This window comes from Diadema antillarum, unplaced genomic scaffold, assembly GCF_040938485.1.
Source record: "Diadema antillarum isolate AM-2024a unplaced genomic scaffold, OU_Dant_1.0 seq00000161_RagTag, whole genome shotgun sequence".
Lineage (NCBI taxonomy): Eukaryota > Metazoa > Echinodermata > Echinoidea > Diadematoida > Diadematidae > Diadema > Diadema antillarum.
The window spans coordinates 124,597-145,178 of NW_027271232.1; the positions used below are offsets into that span (position 1 = coordinate 124,597).

Consider the following 20,582-nt stretch of genomic DNA (forward strand, 5'->3'; position numbering starts at 1 on the left):
TTGTACAAGCTGAAATTTTCACATACAGATGTGTTTGCCAATTGCTACTTGTCTGACATTTTCATGTGTCGTTAATTTTGCAGTTGCAAGGGTCTAGTAATCATTATACTTCACCTTTCACAAACTGAATAAGAATGGGTAACAAGCGACGATACAAGAACTGAATGTTTTTTACTCAGTCATTCCCTGTTCATAAACTAGTACTTTGTTCTGCATTCGAAGTACTGTACTAGCGTGTTGTTGTGCCCCAGATATATCACTACGTCATAGCCCAAGCAACATGCTGTAAAAACCTACAATAGTTATTGACTAGTTTTAGCGTGATCCAGCACTGGCATGGCTAGATTTAAAAAGAAGAAAGATTTTTTTTTGTTGGTTGTTGTTTTCACGCTTTGTTATTTTCGGGGTTCAAAGTGGGTTCTCAAAATTTGCGAAAATTTCAGCTTGTACAGTTTGTTAGCGAAATATAACTTGTCTTGTCTGGGATGTAGATATGAAAAGACTGTGAGCGTGATGGAAGGTTTATAAGTATCATCAATCTCTAAAAAAGCCCTATTTATCAACTCCTTGTCCGAATGTATTTTGCCAGGATTATTGTGCTTGTCAGAGAGGTGCACGATAAGGTAACCACGCCATGAAACCCAGTTTATGATGACTGTTTTTTACCGCACATTAAATTGTGCATTATTTATCTTTGAATTGCATGTTTTGGGACCCACTGCAATTATTGCAAATTAGAAATTGTGACGGATGAGAAGTAGTAGCTGTGTACACTGTTATGCCTGTGTCTCAAGACACACCACGATGTCTGTCTGAAACCAAGTTTGGTAACTCCACATGTTTTTATGCTGGTTCAGGCTGTATTGAAGTTTGTATTACAAGCAGAATAGGAGTATGTTCTAGAACTTCTCCCCTATCCAAGTGAAATCTATGAATACCAAGAGAATGCTCAAAGAATTGGCGGACAGTCACATCATGAGAATTCCTGACCCAGGGAATTTTGTGACTGTGATTTCTTTTCAGCATATAGATAATACATTGTAAACTTTGAATGAATTACCCACATTGTTCCAGCATCTAGTACAGGTGAGGTATCAGCATGCACAGGGCAGCATACTAGACTATGAATTTGAGATATGCTATCTGAAACAACAGTAACGGTAAAAACAGAAAAACAACAGCGACACCCCTAATTATGCTCAAGAGTACAGGAGGCCCAGCCTCAATTTCTTTTGAGACCCAATTTGGTGTCCTCCGGTAAGTCCGGTAGGCCACACCATTAAGATACTCTGCTTTCCCCCACAGAGACCTCCCTGAGATATTAGATTTTAGCAATCCATCATTTAATATCCTGTGGATATTTAGGAATATCCCAAGGCAGAATGACACCAATACCAACTTCTCCAAAACTACGATGAACTACCTCAAACTAAATTTGATTTGTATTGTATACCAGAGTTGACTTCACATGACTCATTTATCAAATCTTTTCACCTTAATACATAGATAATTTGTGTGAAACCATAGCAAAACCTATTGAAAATCATAGACTACATGCAGTATGGAAATAGATGCCAGAATATTTTGATTTATGGTTTAGGTATATCTTCAGCAGTGATGTAATTATATTCATTCTATATTTAGAGATCATGAATTTGCTTTGCTTTTCTCAAGTGTTTACCTTGTCTTTGATTTGTTTGTTTGTGTGTCCTATTTTGGATGGTTGAGTCTCTAAGATCTCATTTGTCAAGGCTATCTATAGGCAGCACAGCCAAAGCGTTGGACTTTTGTAAAACTGTTTCAACCTCAGGTAGTCAAAGCCTAGACCGCAAACCTTCCCAGGAAGACGGGGTCATTCAACTCGATGGCGTGACCTTGCAAGGATTTGACCCAGGAAGTGTTCAGGTGGTGCGGACGACCACCACAAAGGTCACAAAGGTCACTCGTAGTCGGTCCCCATCTCCAGTCACAGTCCGCCGACTGTCAAGCGATGGCTCCCCTCACCTCGCGCGCCCAGGTCCCGGGCGCATACGCATGCGCATCACTCCAACAGGGCATGATTCCGAGTCTGAGATAAGTGAGGCGCCCTCTTTTGCCTCGTATTACTCAACTGGGAGCAAAGGTCAGTGTGCAGGTCTCACTGTATGAAATGCTTTGATCTGCGGGCTCTTTCCAGTCTTGTTAAATCCCATCTTCCAACTAGCCTGAGATTTTGCCCCTCGACAACACCCCTGTATTGTGAATGGTTGATCCCTACGTACCACCGCTTCATCCCCCCCTTAGCGATTTTCAGGATGCCGTGATTTTTTAACAAATTGTGAATTGAAAAGGGAAGTTGCATGTCAGCTGGCTACTTGCTTCTTGGATTGATGGCGGAATGCACTCCCTGTGATTCTGGGCACATGACATCACCTTTGACCCATCAGACCCAGCAGGATTTTGTGCTTCACAGTAGCTCGTGGTACGCCGCGCAATCCCTTGCACTCACTTTGCATCTCACCAAATTTGCCGCAGAGATAGCATTATGGCACACCTTTAGAGGAAGGCACCGCTTCTTTTCACAAGACTCTACATCATTCATGGCTGTGATAGTCTTGATCAAGGCTGAAATGCTGCAAGTAAACATGCTTCTTTCTTGATTTTTTTTTTAAATAGATCTGACAAACAATACTCATGAGAGATCACCCCATCAATCATCATCATGGTTGCAGTGCTGCTCTCATTTTCATAAAGGTCAACCATTTGTTTCCATTTCTATAAAACAAAAGAGATCTGAAAGTGTGGGAGCATTTCCGATCATATGTTTGATTTGAGGCAAACTTCATGGATTGAATGAAATCATTTGTTTTGAATACAGACATGAAAATACCTTTTTTTGAAACAAGAGCCATTGCAAAGCTGATATTAGAAAACACACAATTTTAATATTTCTCCTATGAGTTTTTGTTTTGTTTTGTCTTCTTTTCTTTCCTTTTATTGTGTAGGTAATGTTTATGCTACCTTGCACATAGTCTGGGTGCCAAAGCCACTTTTTGGGCCTAACCTTGTTTTACCGTCCACCCAATGATTTTTGAAGGTTTTACCCTATTTCGGGGGTGCTGAATCCGAATCTGGATGATGCAACTCTTGCATCCTTGAGGGTTTTGAGATATTCAAGATGGCCGCCAAAATGGCCGCCAAAACCGGAAATTCCCACGTATTTCATTCTAAAAGGTGAGATATTGAAAACAATTGATGGTTTTACCCTATTTCGAGGGTGCTGAATCCGAATCTGGATGATGCAACTCATGCATCCTTGAGGATTTTGAGATATTCAAGATGGCCGCCAAAATGGCCACCAAAACCGAAAATTCCCACGTATTTCCTTCTAAATGGTGTGAAATTGGAAATAATTGATGATTCTCCCTATTTGGAAGGTGCTGAATCCGAATCTTGATGATGCAACTCATGCATCCATGAAGTTTTTGAGATATTCAAGACGGCCGCCTAAATGGCTGTCAAAATGGCCGCCAATTAAAACCGGAAATTCCCATGTATTTCCTTCTGAATGGTGAGAAATTGAAAACTATTGATGGATCTACCCTATTTCTATGGTGTTAAATCCGAGTCTGGATGATGCAAACCTCGCATCCTTGAGGTTATTGAGATATTCAAGATGGCCGCCAAAATGGCCGCCAAAATGGCCGCCAAAATGGCCGCCAAAATGGCCGCCAAAATGGCCACCAATCAAAACCGGAAATATCTATGTATTAGCTTTTAAATGGTGAGAAATAGAAAACAGTTGATGGTTTTACTCTATTTCGAGGGTGCTGAATCCGAATCTGGATGATGCACCTCGAGATAGTCAAAATGGCCGCCAAAATGGCCGCCGAAACGGAAACTCTAATGTATTTCCTTCTTATAAATGGTGAGAAATTGATAACAATTGATGGTTTTCGTCAATGGCACAGTTTGAACTTGCTGTATATACAGTGAAACCAGCTCTACTGGATATCTTTGAGTTGGTACGATACAGGTGTGCCAGCAATAATTAACCCTTCAAGACTACAGATGCGGTTGAATAATTGCAAGATTACACTGTTTCCTCTACATATAATGGATAAGTTTTGAACACTAACAATTAATGGACAAGACATGTTCATCTAAATCATATTGTGATAGTGATGTAGAGAAGTGTACTGAAATTACCCAACATTACCTGACTTAATCCATGAGCAGTTTTAATCTCTTTATCCATGAACACTCAAATTGGTTATTTGGTTTATATTGGTGGTCTTGATGACATTGTTGAAGACACGAGTGGGACATTTTTATTGTTATGCTTCAATTTTTTCCTCCAATATGATGTAACATTATGTATGTATATATGTATATATAATCTATTACAAACACACACGAGGGGACGGACAAATCACAGGTAACGCGCCTTGGAAAAAAAAGCTAAATAAAAATCAAACGACAACATGGAAGGTAATAGTTGATAATCCAGTACTTACGAATATTATAATCGCGCAGAGTGCTTTTGAAATTACCCTTATTGATATCTACTATAGTGGTCATGGATGCAACCATTTCCAATGACCTTATCAGAATATGCGACAAGTTTCACAAGAATACGAGGCGAGACTCGTCACAATACAAGACAAGTTTCAACACCAAATACCAACATGCCATAATTTGATTTTACTCTATTGATAGCCGAAAAGGATTAACTTTACATCTATGGAGCCATATTATTGGAGACCACAAGCATTATTTCATAACAATTATGCATAAAGACATTTTCAATCGTATCTTTATTTGCGTTTGTACGTTTCAGTATGATGTCAATATCACTTCTTCTTTTTTCCAGTACGTGTTAAAGTTCCGTTTGAGACATATCGGAATATCTCAGTATATTACAATACCATTGTGACTGTCATTTTGACTTTCAATAAATGTTGGCTGATTTGACAAATTCGCTCAACTGAGTTGAGTTCAAGAATACAAATTATTGCTTTTCACCCTGCATGGGTTTAATCTCCCGCTTCGCGTTGGAGCACAATACTTCACCATTTCAGTATAAGAACATGTTAAGGAGTTTCCGTTCACACAGGACATTAGTTGTCCGAAAACCTTGAAAGACCTTCAGCACCCTCGAAATAGGGTAAGACCATCAATTTATTTTAAAAATTTTACCATTAAGAAAAAATATATTGACATTGGAATTTCTGCCACTTATTTTGGCTGTCATCTTGGACGTCTAAAAACCCTAAAGAATGGACGAATTTCAACAACCAAGTTTCGAGGGTGCTGAATAGGGCCTAAAATTTACCAATTTTTGACAGTTATTTTGGCGGTCATCTTGGACATCTCAAAACCCTTAAAAAAGAACACGAAAGTTGCATCAACCAGGTTCGGATTCAGCACCCTCGAAATAGAGTGAAACCGCCACTTGTTTTCAATTTCACACCAATTAGAAGGTAACATAGGGCTCACATGGAAATTTTCGTTTTTGACGGCCATTTAGGGGCCATTCTGGCGGGCATCTTTATTATCTCAAAACCCTCAAGGAAGTAAGAGCTGTATACTGGAGCTTCAAATTCAGCAAACTCAAAATAGTGTAAAACCACCAACTGTCTTATATTTTACACAATTTAGAAGGAAATAGGGGGTCTACATATGAATTTCCGTTTTTCGCGGTCATTTTTGGCGACCATCTTTATCATCTCAAAACCCTTAAGGATGCAAGAGTTGTATCCTGAGCTTCAGATTCAGCACACTCAAAATAAGATAAAAACCCACCAATTGCTTTCAAATTGCCACCATTTAGAAGGAAATACATGGGAACTTCCGTTTTAGGCGGCCATTTTAACGGCCATATTGACTATCTCAAAATCTTCAACAATGCAGGAGTTGCACCATCTAGATTCTGATTCAGCACCCTCGAAATAGGGTAAAAAAATCGATTGTTTTCAATTTCTCACCATTTACAAGGAAATACGTGGGAATTTTCGGTTTTGGTGGCCATTTTGGCGGCCATCTTGAATATCTCTAAAACTTCATGGATGCAAGAGTTGCATCATCAAGATTCGGATTCAGCACCCTCGAAATAGGGTAAAACCATCAATTGTTTTCAACATCTCACCTTTTAGAAGGAAATACGTGGGAATTTCCGGTTTTAATTGGCGGCCACTTTGGCGGCCATCTTGAATATCTCTAAAACTTCATGGATGCAAGAGTTGCATCATCCAGATTCGGATTCAGCACCCTCGAAATAGGGTAAAACCATCAATTATTTTTAATTTCTCAACATTTAGAAGGAAATACGAGGGAATTTCCGGTTTTAATTGGCGGCCATTTTGGCGGCCATCTTGAATATCTCTAAAACTTCATGGATGCAAGAGTTGCATCATCCAGATTCGGATTCAGCATCCTCGAAATAGGGTAAAACCATCAATTGTTTTTAATTTCTCAACATTTAGAAGGAAATACATGGGAATTTTAATTGGTGGCCATTTTGGCGGCCATCTTAAATATCTCTAAAACTCCATGGATGCAAGAGTTGCATCATCCAGATTCGGATTCAGCACCTTCCAAATAGGGAGAATCATCAATTATTTCCAATTTCACACCATTTAGAAAGAAATACGTGGGAATTTTCGGTTTTGGCTGCCATTTTGGCAGCCATCTTGAATATCTCAAAACCCTCAAGGATGCAAGAGTTGCATCATCCGGATTCGGATTCAGCACCCTCGAAATAGGGTAAAACCATCAATTATTTTTAATTTCTCAACATTTAGAAGGAAATACGAGGGAATTTCCGGTTTTAATTGGCGGCCATTTTGGCGGCCATCTTGAATATCTCTAAAACTTCATGGATGCAAGAGTTGCATCATCCAGATTCGGATTCAGCACCCTCGAAATAGGGTAAAACCATCAATTGTTTTTAATTTCTCAACATTTAGAAGGAAATACATGGGAATTTTAATTGGCGGCCATTTTGGCAGCCATCTTGAATATCTCTAAAACTCCATGGATGCAAGAGTTGCATCATCCAGATTTGGATTCAGCACCTTCCAAATAGGGAGAATCATCAATTATTTCCAATTTCACACCATTTAGAAAGAAATACGTGGGAATTTTCGGTTTTGGCGGCCATTTTGGCAGCCATCTTGAATATCTCAAAACCCTCAAGGATGCAAGAGTTGCATCATCTGGATTCGGATTCAGCACCCTCGAAATAGGGTAAAACCATCACTTGTTTTCAATATCTCACCATTTAGAAGGAAATACGTGGGAATTTCCGGTTTTGGCGGCCATCTTGGCGGCCATCTTGAATATCTCAAAACCCTCAAGGATGCAAGAGTTGCATCATCCGGATTCGGATTCAGCACCCCCGAAATAGGATAAAACCATCAAAAAACATTGGGTGGACGGTAAAACAAGGTTCAGCCTCTGGCACCCAGACTAACATGCAGTAGATCACTCTTTCTTAGGTTTAAGTAGCTAGGCACACAAACAATTTGTTGTGCACCAACACATATAATAGCTGCACCTGCTTTTGTGAGATATTGTCATATGACAGATATACACTGAGTGCAAAAAAAAAAAAAGAAGAAGAAGAAATGTATCAAGATTAGTTGAAAATAATCCTGACCATAGCTATGATATGTGACCCCAAGCTCAAAACCCACATGACATTACACCGGCTTTTAAGTAATTGCTTGGTATTTCTGTCGCACACCTGCCTACACATACACACACACAAAAGCATTCTTGAATTAAAGCAGTTTTTATTTGATATGAAAACATGACAATAATTTCTCAATTCTCAACAGAAGGTATATGGGTTCTGCACACAACCAAAACAGTTAATTTGTAAAAAAGCAAGAAAAAACCCAGAACAAAACTGTTATCAAAATAGATATTTACTATACTCTATTGCCATGCTTTAGTAAAGCGTTTGTAGGAACAGGTACAGTACTCTCCGCGTAATCGGGTATCGTTTAAACGGGTACTCCGTTTAATTGGGTAGTAATGTCAAAATCAATTCCAATGCACATTGAAATTACCTGATAATCGGGTTGCCTCTCCGCATAAATGGGTAAACAATTTCTTCTAATCTAATTTCTACCCACATTTTATCGCAGATATAACACTTTAAGAAATCATGAATGTCAAATTTTCCACTGCTAATCGCATTCTCTGCTTAATTCGCAAAGAAGACCGATCATTTGGGGAGTGATTAAACATGAAAACACAATGTACCAGTACCGTCTTTCCACACGTAAACGAACATAGCTGGCACTCACAACTGCATAGACAGACGGGAGTTGAACACACTCCCTTGCTCCCTTGCTCTGCAACAACATTCGCAGTATGAGAAGTTTGCAAAGAAAATCCATAATCCACCAGCTCCATAATTTTGTTTTTCTTCAGTCACTTTTTGGAAAGTAACTCAACATTCTGCGTGACTAGTGCACGCAAAGAGACGTGCTCATTTCGGAAAACGCTTGCGTGTTAGCGAGGAGTCTATATGTGACCTTGCACCTCAAAACGAACATAAAGTGGCACACACTGATTTTGCGTGAGGACTGAAAATAAGTGAAACAGGTCAACCTAGCCGAACTTGACTTTTTCATAATCAAATTTTCTGAAAGAGCGGGTCTTCTTTTACATTATGCTAAAATTTGGTATCATAAAACGGGCAGGAAAGTGTGTTTTTTCAGCAGTTTGTCTCGAACATTTTTGGTAGAATAGTGTGATTATGTGTGTGTTTAGAATCCCTTTTTCATTTCTGAAAAACCTTGTCCACACTCTTCACTTTCAACTCTAATAACTTTTGATAGGATGGTGCTACTGCTTTGAAAGTTAGCATTAATTATGGACAGAATGTGTTAATGAGGCATGCTTAATTTCAGTTTAATCTGATAATCCCTTCATTGTTGTTACTCTGGTAGTTTACTTCCTGTTTTTTGTCCCATTCATCGCACAGCCAGCACGGTTTGGTAAAGATTAAGCGCTTGAATAGACACTGTACTTCAGAGCCTCTTTTCTCAGTTCACACTTTTCCTGAGTTTGTGCTTTCTTTCCAATATTTAGATAGGTTAGGAGAGTCCATTTGATTTGAGTTATACATCACTTTAAAGCTTAAAGTCTGCTCTTTCAGAATATGATCTTAACTAAAAATTTATGTCTGGCGACTTTTTGTTTGTTTTGAGATGCAGGGTCACATATAGTCGAATTACAAAGTTTTCTAAAGACATTTGTCCATAAAAAGAGTGTAAATTATTGCTTGTGACTGAGCAAGTGTAAAATGTATAATGTGCTGTGCAAGCACGCGTTTTAAGCATACAGTGTAGGTGTTTGGTGCAGTGTACAATGCATGTACATACACATTGTGTATGTCAATTGTGAATGAGACGTGTTCTACTGTTAATCGGGTACTCCGCTTAATCGGGTAAGAAACGCTCTGCTACAGCCTACCCGATTATGCGGAGAATACTGTATATCCAAGTTTATGATAAGTCTTTTAAGAAGGGATAATGGGATTAGTAACATAGGAATTTGTTACATCCAATGTGTTGCATTCTGCATGAAAGAACTGAATTTGCAAGCTGCTTCACAATACGTGCTTCATTTCTTGTAAATAGTTGAAGAATCAAAGAAGGATCCATGTAGTCCTTTAAAGGGAGAAGTAAAAAAAAAGCAAACCAACAACCAAGCACAGACAAATAAAACCAATGCAAAACAAAACAAAGGAAAGCAAAAGATTGCAAAACTGAAATAGAACCTGATTAATATGCACATTATATATTTATATTCTCTTGTACATTCAAATCTGGCATTCAAATTTGTTGCAGTAGATCATGCCATACATCGTCTGCTTTGTAGCTTGAAGGATAGCATGTAGCCAATTGAGTCATTTTATATGAGTTTGATAAATGGGCTATGCTCTGGCAGTAAAAAGACTTGAGCCCATTCCACACGCTGGTGACGATAAATGGAATTAATTTCATTGTATCATCCAGCCATCTTGCAGATGCATCAAAGGTATCAACCTTCAAGCATATTACCCTGCAAGGTTTTTCTCTCTGTTTTTTTTTTTTTTTTTGCCCTACCATTTATATCTCTCCTCTCTTTTTTTTCTCTCTTTCTTTACCAGGCCATGCTAATGATTGTTCCAATCTGAAAAGGGAGGGGGGGGGGGGGGGGGGGAGTCTTCATATAATGCTTGTCTTTGTTGGATATGGCAAAGAATGACATACATTTTGAACAAATTGCCCCGTTCTTGAATGGAACCCACCCCCCTCTTCAGAATGAAAAGATGTGCAGTGTCGTGTATATTTAATGCTTTTCCCACCTGAATGGGAGTGATAACCCAGAAAGTGTACTTTGAGAACTTTGTGTGAGGGGTTGAGGGAGATATTTGTAAACATGTTTGGACCTCCCTTTGATGCACCTTTGGGTAATTCAAATATTTTAATAACTTTGTAATAAAGGTGTTATCATGGAGTGGAATTTGACAGGAGGTAGCAGTTTTTGAAGTGAAGTAGTACAAACATAAATTTTAAGGTGTGGTAGTTGTTGAGTGTCAAATACTGTACATGTTTATGCCATATATATTTTGCAGGGCTTTATTTTTATGAATTTTGTAAGGTGGAGGCTATATTCACAAATTTGCGCTACATGAAAATATTCAATCTGAATCTCACATGAAAGTGATGTGCACACTTTCATTTCTTCATCCATTGATGTTTTCTACAAATTTAGCCACTCACGAAATTGTTGGGAAGTCCAGATTCAGGAAAATTTTACTTGCTGTAGATATATGGCATATTGACAGAAATGATAGAGCACTTGATGTACGTGTAGGTGTAGCAATGCTGCATGTGGTCATCAGAAATCTGTCAGCTCTTTGGAGTACGCTTAATTTATGGCATGGAAGTATGAATTGCAATTGATACTTGAAAGTTGTTTGGATACAACAACTTTTCAAGCCGCCGTGAGAGAGTGCTGATCAGGGTTGAAGACTGCGCATGCTAGTACAAGTATAGTGAAAATAACAAGAGTGGTATATGGAGTTTAATAAGCTTTGTTCGTGACCCTAAAATTGTTGTTGGCCCTTTTTAGGGAATCTGACCATACTTTAGTCTGGTAAAGCTGTAGGTTGCACGATTTATGTAAAGTTTCCCAAAGCTAAAGTAGTAAACCCCAGCCCACGAGAACCATGACTCTGCGTGACAGCAAGTTTCATAACATGTGCAACAACTCTTATACATTTACATAAGTATTCTATTGCTGTACAAGCAGACATTATACAGTTGAGGATGGGGAACAATCTGGCTTAATTTTGCTCTGTATTTTGTATATCAATTCCTAGTACCAGTACACAATAGTCCTGTTTGCCCCGTGTGATCACGATCATATCCAGTTAATCCTGAGCTTTACTCAAATTTGGTTGACTTGTTTACTGCCAACATTTGTTTCCACTTTTTAGTCAGTGGAGAAATATTTCTCAAAGATGAAGTTTTATATATCTGCACCTAGACAAAAATTGTAGAATAGTATCAGTGTCACCTTTTTAACAAAATGACATTGGCAATGGCAGTCTTAGTATACAAATAGAACCATATCATATCGTCTGTTGAGAATGAGAAAGGGTTTTAAGTTGTCTTGAACACTATGGGTTTTGTGGCAACTTAATGCCCTTATCATTCTCAACCAACGATATGAAGCAGCACTTGTAATCAAGTTGTCGTTTCATAAATATGTTGAAAAAGTGTCTGGGCTGCACAGAAATACATTTGTGTCATGGTTTACTGTGTGCATGTGTGCGTCAAGCACAGACGTTTCCTGATAAATCTTGTGAGTCACTTTTGTTATGTCTCATTTGAACTGTCCAATCAGGACATCCCCTCACTGGTCGTCCACCAATCCCGCCCAGGATGAGACGCCTACATGGTATCCAATGTAGAGTGATATTTTGGAGTGACCCCCATCCAGATGAATAATTATATACCCAAATTATTACATCCTGAGAACATAATTATATACCCTTGTGAAAGACCGAAAATTTAATGTATGATCATTCTGGTTTTACATTATATGGCATGGCTTACCCTCCCTTGCCCTGTCCATATACTATGAAATCTGGATCAAAATGGACATTCCAGAATGATAGATTTCGCAAGGGTAGTTTCCATGGTAGTAATTATTTTAAGTTTCTTATTTGTTTCATTTCATACTTTACTGTGCAGTGACAGGAATTTAACAATCTTCACAACTTACTGGCCCCTTGGAACCAGAAGTTGGCATAGCCCATGGTTGATATAGGAAACCATTGACCATAGTCTTGGAAGATGAAATTAGCCCTTTTCATAAATTTCATCTGAGTTTTGGGCTCTTTTATGTAGGGGGAAAGAATCATGAACTGCAATAAATTTTTAATTTAAAGAAATTTATTAGATTGATACATATTTACCACTGCTGAATTGCAAAGGTTTATTATTAGTTTTCATCTTCCTTCGAACATTACCACAATTTTCTTCCTGGTTCATTGCATACTGGTAGTTTGAGGTACTTTTCTCTTTTTTTTTCTGCAAAAGAGTATGTTTGAGCCTGAAGTGATTTTTTTTTTTTGCTTGCCATGGCCAAATAAACCCATTCAAGGCAAGCCTTAATACTTCTCCCTTACAAGATAAATTTAGCAAGACAAATACAGTAATTTAATTCTCTACACCAAGATGTTTGTAGAAAAGAAACATTCAATTTATGATAGATGGAAAATGTCACCCCAAAAATTCAATGAAGTAACATTTGAATAAGTCCATATTCAGTATGTTTATCCTAGATGTAGATGCCTCCAAGCCCAGAGTGGATACCATGCTCACAATAGAGTTACATGAATATGATAGCATGATTCAAATCTAAGTCACATGAAATCTGTGTATGATGGTTATATCATCCATGCAATGCAAATACTTCTATAGATGCCATCCCCTGATCACCACTAACAACAATCAAGGATTGCTCTATGGTAGTGGCCATTCCTCCCCCCCCCCCCCTCCCATTGATTTTGCGTAGTTATCACAAAAGATGTTGATTTAAAACACTCCAATATACAACAACATTTATATATGGCAATATATCTACTGACTTTGCAAAAAAAAACAAACAAAGAAGAAAATCTTGGATCTTTTCATAAATTTCCCTTTGAGCTTTCTCAAAATATGTCATAACCATTTGTATGAAGGTAAAGGAGAATCTATGCTTGGGAAAAAAAAAATTGTCATCGTCAGTAGGAATGCCGGTGTGATTTTAGAGACTTTGTTAGGGATGGCTTCTGCCTTAATTGCTGTGCAATGATTTAGTCAACTGTGCATTATAGATAGCAGGCAAGGGAATATGTCTTGAATTATCTCTGGGTTGCCATGACGATGGTATGACAGTGCAGAGATAGTGCAACTGATGGTGCCTCAATGAATTATACAGGTGCTTGTCTGTGTCTTTCAAGTGGATATGAAAAATTAAAATGTCAACCTGTAGGCATCAGATAGGTGAATATTGCGGACTTATATAATTTCTGTATTCACCAAAGGCGATGTTGCTTCAAAGAAATATTGATGAAACACTTGGCCATCAAAATCACATAAGTCCTTTTTTTTTAAATTACATTTATTAGATCTTGCCTCTGCAATGATTATTTCCCATGGCTGTGTGGAAATTCCAGCTTTGTTGATCCATATGATTTTAAGAAGAGAAATACCCAACTGAGATCATCTTCATAGTCTGATGACAAAGCATAGCTCTGTCTTCCATCCACATCATTCTATGTACATTTATGAAATGAGACTTTCAAACACGAATTCATACACTTATTGAACATTTGTATTTCAGTGCATGATATACTATTTTGTTCATTAAGAATGAAATATGAATGTTTTTATAGTGTATGAATTCATGTTTGGAAGTCTGATTGTACAAACTTTGTTTCTCGCTCTAATAGTTATTTCTTTTCATGGTTTGACTGATATTTGATTGTTGTGTTCATGAAAGAAATTATGATATTCATGAGTTCTCTTTGAGCATGTTGATGATTATTTCATCTATTGCTTGAAAATCCATTGCATATCTTTGATCTGACTTGTTGAACTAATTTGAAATTTTTGCTGTTCTCTATTCATCAGTACTAAAATGTTTTATTTGAGAGTATGTATGATAAAATGAGTGATGTGTCATTTCTCTTTTCTCTTTCCTTCATAATTGCAATATGCCATATTTACACTTTTATGTACCTACATTCTTTTAGCTCAAACTATGATCACACTGCCCCCATTAGAAAATAACCAAACCTCACCAAGGGTAGGAAGGGTGACCGGTAAACCCCCTCTACCCTCCGTAGGTCCCTCTTGCCCTGATGCTCCATCCTCCAGGACTAATTCTGAAAGTCCTACTGCCCCATCTCACTCACCACCACCACCACCACCACCACCACCATCATCATCATCAGTGTCATCATCATTATCATCATCATCATCATCATCATCATCATCGTCATCGTCATCGTCATCATCATCATCATCATCATCAACATCACTATCATCATCATTACCATCACTGCATGTCATACTGCTTTCTAATTCTACACCTACATCAGACACACCACCTTCATCTACATCATCATCCATGGTAGGGAATGCATCATCAGTGATGCTGTCGCCACCATCATCACTTGCTCCTCTCTCCGAGCCGACACCGCCAGATACATTGACACTCGAAGGGCAATCGCAGAGTTTGTGTGACCTGTCAACCCTACCTACACAGTCCCTAATTAAGTCATGTCTGGCAACAACGGTTGATCCAAACACATCTACTGAACATCATCTTCCTCTCTTGACTCCCAGTCCTTCATGCTGTTGTACAGCCGCATCATCGATTCTCCCAAATAACCCAAATGCTCCTCCACCTACAAGACAATTCCAAGAAACTTCTACATCACCATCAGCTCTGAGTCATGTCACAGTTGCATCGGAAACCTCAGATACACTGCAGAGCTGTCACAAAACTCAACAACTGTTATCCTCATGCTCAGTTCCCTTGAAGACCCCACCCCTTCTCTCATCCGTTCAGGCACATTCTTCCTCCCCTCAGTCGATAATGTCGTGCTCCTTTCCAATGTCTCAATCTTCCCTTACATCTTCCTCATTTTCATCTTTGCTGTTATCACCACTCCAACCAGCTTTGTCTCTGGCTGGGATCCAGCCAGTAGTAGCGTCTATTCCTCCGTGTTCTCTTCCTGTGTCACATACGCCATCTCCATCTTTGCTGTTGTTATCTCCACCTTTTAATGTGTCCTCGTCTCTTTCGTCCGCTCCATCACCACTCATTTCAAGACCACTTGATGTTGCTCCTTATGCATCAAGTATCTTATCTCCTCCATTACCCCTATTACCACCACATCTCCCTCCTGCTTTTCATTCCCTTCTCCCATCTGCAACATCATCCTCCATGCTGTCACCACCACCACCACCACCACCACCACCATCACCATCACCACAACCTCAACCATCAACACCTTTGTTATCCTCATCACCATCACCATCTCCATCATCATCTTCATCTTCATCGTCATCGTCATCATCGTCGTCATCGGCCCCATCCCTGGTGTCTCTTTTGTCTTCTCCTACATCCTCTGTCTCAGGGACTGGAGAAGATAAGGATGAGGAAAGCATTGGGGGAGATCCTTTTGCTTCCAAAGATGGGATGGTGTACATCTCTTCCTTTTATGTTTGTATGTTCATGAAACTGTGGCTTTCACCTACTATCTCTTAGATATGCAGTCACAAATTCCTGTCATCACTTTGTTCCAAGCTACCCTTCAAACCAGATTTCAAGAAAGTTCATGAGAACACAGGAATTTGAATCATTTAAATGAGTCAAGGAATTGAAGATTATGTACCCTTTTTGTTTCAACTGAAAAAAAAATGGATGTATAAAAAAAAGAAGACCTTTTGAAAGTTTAAAGTCTTAAAAAGTGATCATGCATTGGCATTGAATTTGATTTGGAATTGTATCTCAAGGATATAGACTGCAAGAGTTCTTGCTGTTGAGCAATTGATGCTTTCTTGGTGATCACACAACAGGTTGTCATTATTCCTCACGAAGACAAAAATTGAGTCACCTTCCAGCTTTTGATGTGTCTTGTACATTGTAGATTTCTGTGCATGATACTTTATAAACAAGTATTTAAACAAAAGAAGCTTTTACAGAATCTTCATCAGCATGTAATATGCAAGGTTTTTTATCTTTATCATATGATGTCATATAAATTGGGCAAGAACAACTTGTTTGAGGAAGGATTGAAAAAAAAAACCAGAATGGCTCTCTTGTGAGCAGTCACTAAATTTGCTTGGACAAACCAATGATATTTCAGTTGGACATGTCTTAAAACAATGCTCCAGGGATTATTCAGATGTTTGTTTTAAAACATAGCTCATCTTCACCATATCTCAGAATAACTTGTGTTATCTAGATTCGATGATTGGATATTACAATTTTGATTGGTCCAAACAAATGTGCGTAAATAAGGTGGTTTGTTTGATGTGCCTTAAAGTGAACAGTTTGGTGTGCATACCAGGCTAAATCCTCTCATAGCTCAGAAACACGTTTTGCTTGTCTTCTTCTCTACTTTTTGTTACCTCCTATCTTTGTTTTGCCACTGTTATTGCCACCCCGCCCCCAGCCCCCAGCAGGGAAGACTCGCAAGGGTGGCGACCCGTCCCCTTTTCCCCACCCCCTGTCCCCCCACCCCCAGGGGACGTCACTGACACGGAGGTGGATGAACCCCCCAAGGTACCCCCCAAGCCAAAATCGGTCAAGACCAACATCTGGCTGACAGCCAACCAGCCTGGTCAGCAACTGGGTAATACCATTCTCTCTTTATAGGGGTGTGGAGTGTCCGCATGGCTGCATGGACTGGTAGGAAGGCAGCAGGATGCATGATGTCACACTTCCAGTTTGCACATGGTGTTGCTCATGTTTCGTCTCACTAAGATGTGGACTTTGTGTGCTTTTGTGTCCTCACATGTTCTTGAAAACTTACATCTGTATATAGCTCATATCAGTCTTAACTTTTACCACATCCATCTAGAATACTGTAAAAGTGGATATTTTCGCGCGACCACATCGCATCTGTAGGTCACAAATACAGCAAAAATATTCGCGGGCTTTTGTTTTGTATTCTTTCAGGAAAATTTCCACTTTTACAGTAGTAGGTGCTGCAAGAAGTTTTGGTCTGAATGCCTGTATTGATGACTAGATAGATAGTAACATTACATTATAGAGCTCAAGCCAAGAAACTTAAACTGCAATAAATGTGCCGTAAGTTTAGACTAATAGTGGCCCTGAACACTAATGCTTTAACCATATTTATAGACACATGCATGTAAGATTCTACGCCAAGTAATTTGGTTGCTGAAAGCAGACAAGGAGTTACGTACCTTAGTGTATGCTGTATAGTTTACCATCAGTAATAGATATTTAAATGGCAGATAGTCTTATCAAATGGATATGTGTATTATACATGATTATCACTGCGATACTAACCCTTATAGAAACACATGTTTTGTTAATGTCAGTGTCATCTCATAAAGTGTAGTTACTAGTGGTCATGGTAGTCTTAGCAGTTAGCCAGCAGTTAAAAAGAAAATGTATACCCAAGTGTGGATACTAACTTTATAAAATAAGTTCACTGTAAAGTCAGTAGCCTTCTTTTGAATGTTTGTAATTTCGATCAAATATCATTTTATTGCAGAATTCAGGGCAGACGTAATGAAACGGGCCAAATAATTGTTGGCTGTCTTTGTACTTAGAGAGGATGGAATGCATACACTACTATTGAGTTTCCTTTCATGTTTATCAAGATATAAACTGCCCTTCAATTCCTTTAGAGCAAAAATAGGTCTTGTGCGTTAAGAACAATTACAAGTGACAAACGGTACCACTGAATTTAATGCCGTCATTGATATTTGACATGAGACATAGGCCTAATTTGCGATTAGCCAACTTCTGGTCCAGATTCTCTCAAGTCGTTTGCAAGTGACCCAAATTGCTTTGCAAAGGAGGGCTACTAAATCTCAGGACATTGCATCTTGATGGCAGGCATAATTGATGGCACTTTATTACATTTCAAACATCACTTGACTTTTAATGTCCCTGTTATGTTCAGAATATCTCTCAAAAGTTGTGGAAAAAAATGAAAGACTTTGTAGTGGTCATGCTCTGTTTATTGCAATGGTATCTGGGTGTCCTAATTTGATAAGTGTCTCTGGACATCAGTGATAATTCCTTTAGCTGATTAGAGAGGAAAGTTTCATTTTACCTTGGGATGTACCCTGTCCACTTCCATTTTGCCCCAAATCATTTGGTAGGATTTCAGAAATGACAGAGAACAGAATGGGGGAGATCAGAAATAGTTCAGCGGCGATGTGATCAAACAGAGAAAGTGAAACTGCAGCTGCACGGCATGCGTGGGGCATGCCGTCATGTAAACAGTCCGCGGCATTCTCAGCTCGGCAACGGTCGGGTATCTCACGTGGCGCGGATTGATGAGAGGAGAGGGTTTGAATGATCGCATCTCGTACGTGGTAACATGATCATTGGAACTGTAGGCACAGTTACACCCCATCTATCTTTCTCTTTTTTCCCCCTAACATTCTGAACATTTTAAAGCACATCTCCAGATTTTGAGCATTGATGCGAAAGGGGTACTTGAACATAGCAGGTTTCATCTTACGGCACATGCTGTATGAAGTGGTATACATCATGTAACAGATGATGCAACAGTGCTTGAGCCCAAGAACAATCAGCAGGATTAGTTGGGTAACACTTGCAAGAGATTAGTTCTCAATAGAATGTAGAAGTAGTATGAATCGAGTAATATGTTGTCATGGAGATGTTGAAACTGGCATCATCCATGTCAACATGTGTGATATTAGGGCTGAATGACTGAGGATATTTGTTTGACGTAGAATTATAAAAAATAGTTTATCATAGTTGAGCAGTTTAAGCTACCCTTGATGATATCTTTAGAATCTTTGATTTGTTTTCATGACATTTTGTACCCTGAACTGCATATTAACAGCATGCTGACGTTAAATGATGTCATGTTTGCATGACACTACAGTGTATATTACATTGCATCATTTCTCTTTAGAGTGGCTTTTGATTTCTGTCAAACATGTATTTACTTACTTCATTAAAAAAATGAATCATGTGCTGCCATCTACAGATGAGAAACTTTGTTTCATTATTGTCTGCAGAGTGATAATGATGCAAAGAAGTTTACGTCAAGATGAGACAACATTTCATTTTGGATTATTTAGCATGGCCGTCAATTCGAAATTTGATTAGCAAGAGTAAATGGGCAATCATCCCCACTGGAAAGAATAGATGCCACTTAGTCCACACCAGGCGGGAAGGATGGTGGGAGAGACGATGGGGGGAGAGATGGTGGGGGAGAAGGATGGTGATATGTTTGTGCTGGTCAGGGTGTCAGGAGCAAACGGGGGCTAAAATGTCAAGTTGATTTGGTGGTGGTGAAGCAGAATCAGGCAACGGGGATGATTGAAACACTATCGGCAGCTGCCAACTCAGTCACCGCTCTTCCCTTGAAGTCTGCCAACAGTACTTAATTGAGTTTGGAGCATCAGAGCCTGCTGGTTATACCGTACTGGTTTTCTATATACATGTATGCATATTTGTTTATGTGTACACAATGCATGTATGTAGTATTTATATATTTACGCATTCATATATGATACTTGATTATGCTTACATATGTCATGTATAAATGCATATGTATGTGATTTACATCTGAAGTGATATATATATATGTATATATATATATATACACACACACACACACACACACAACGCAAACATGGATATGTACAAATTCATACCCATGACCACAGAGGCTCCACATATCGATGTACTCGTGTACACTTCACTTGTGGAGGAGTCTGGGAGGAGTTATTTCATGTTATGTAATGATACTCATTTTCACAGTTGAATGATTGGCCATCAAAAACTGGTAAAGCTAACTTTGATACAAATCTATGCAGCAGGAGCCACTCCCAGCTCCCTCTTGCTCCTTTCCTCCATGAAATCAAGTTAAGTCATGTTTTGGATCCATTCCATAGCTATCTCACTTTCTTTTTCTACAGCATTTGAATGCATAGTCATTTTTTTTTTTTTTTTTTTTGGGGGGGGGGGGGGGGGGGGGGGAGGGGGTTTCCAGCCTGACACTAAACAAAGAAGTTGTGGGGATGATCTGATCGCAGTATTTACTGACTGAGACTGTCGTGGCATTAACCCGAGGCATGGAGGATCCGACAGGCTCTCATATTTATTTTGTAACAAGAGCATAAAGAGGAAAATTTGGAAAGATTTTCTGGTTTGTTATCGCGTGCCAGACACCCCCACATTTAATGTCATCACTTGGGTCTATGCGTGGCATTCCTGTCATGTTTCACATGCCGGGGTTTTGAGGCTGTATTCCATGGGCCATGATCGGCTGTGCCTGTTAAAGGGGGGTT

The 20,582-nt window shown here is 39.0% G+C and overlaps 1 protein-coding gene across 1 annotated transcript in view; it reads left to right on the forward strand.

Moving 5' to 3' along the window:
• The window catches only part of LOC139727994 (uncharacterized), a 191,709-nt gene that overhangs the window by 58,148 nt on the left and 112,979 nt on the right, over nucleotides 1-20,582 (forward strand). The window contains exons 4-5 of the mRNA XM_071638961.1: nucleotides 1,811-2,122; nucleotides 16,727-16,906. Of these exons, the coding sequence (XP_071495062.1) occupies nucleotides 1,811-2,122; nucleotides 16,727-16,906 (492 nt within the window). The remainder of the gene's footprint in view (nucleotides 1-1,810; nucleotides 2,123-16,726; nucleotides 16,907-20,582) is intronic.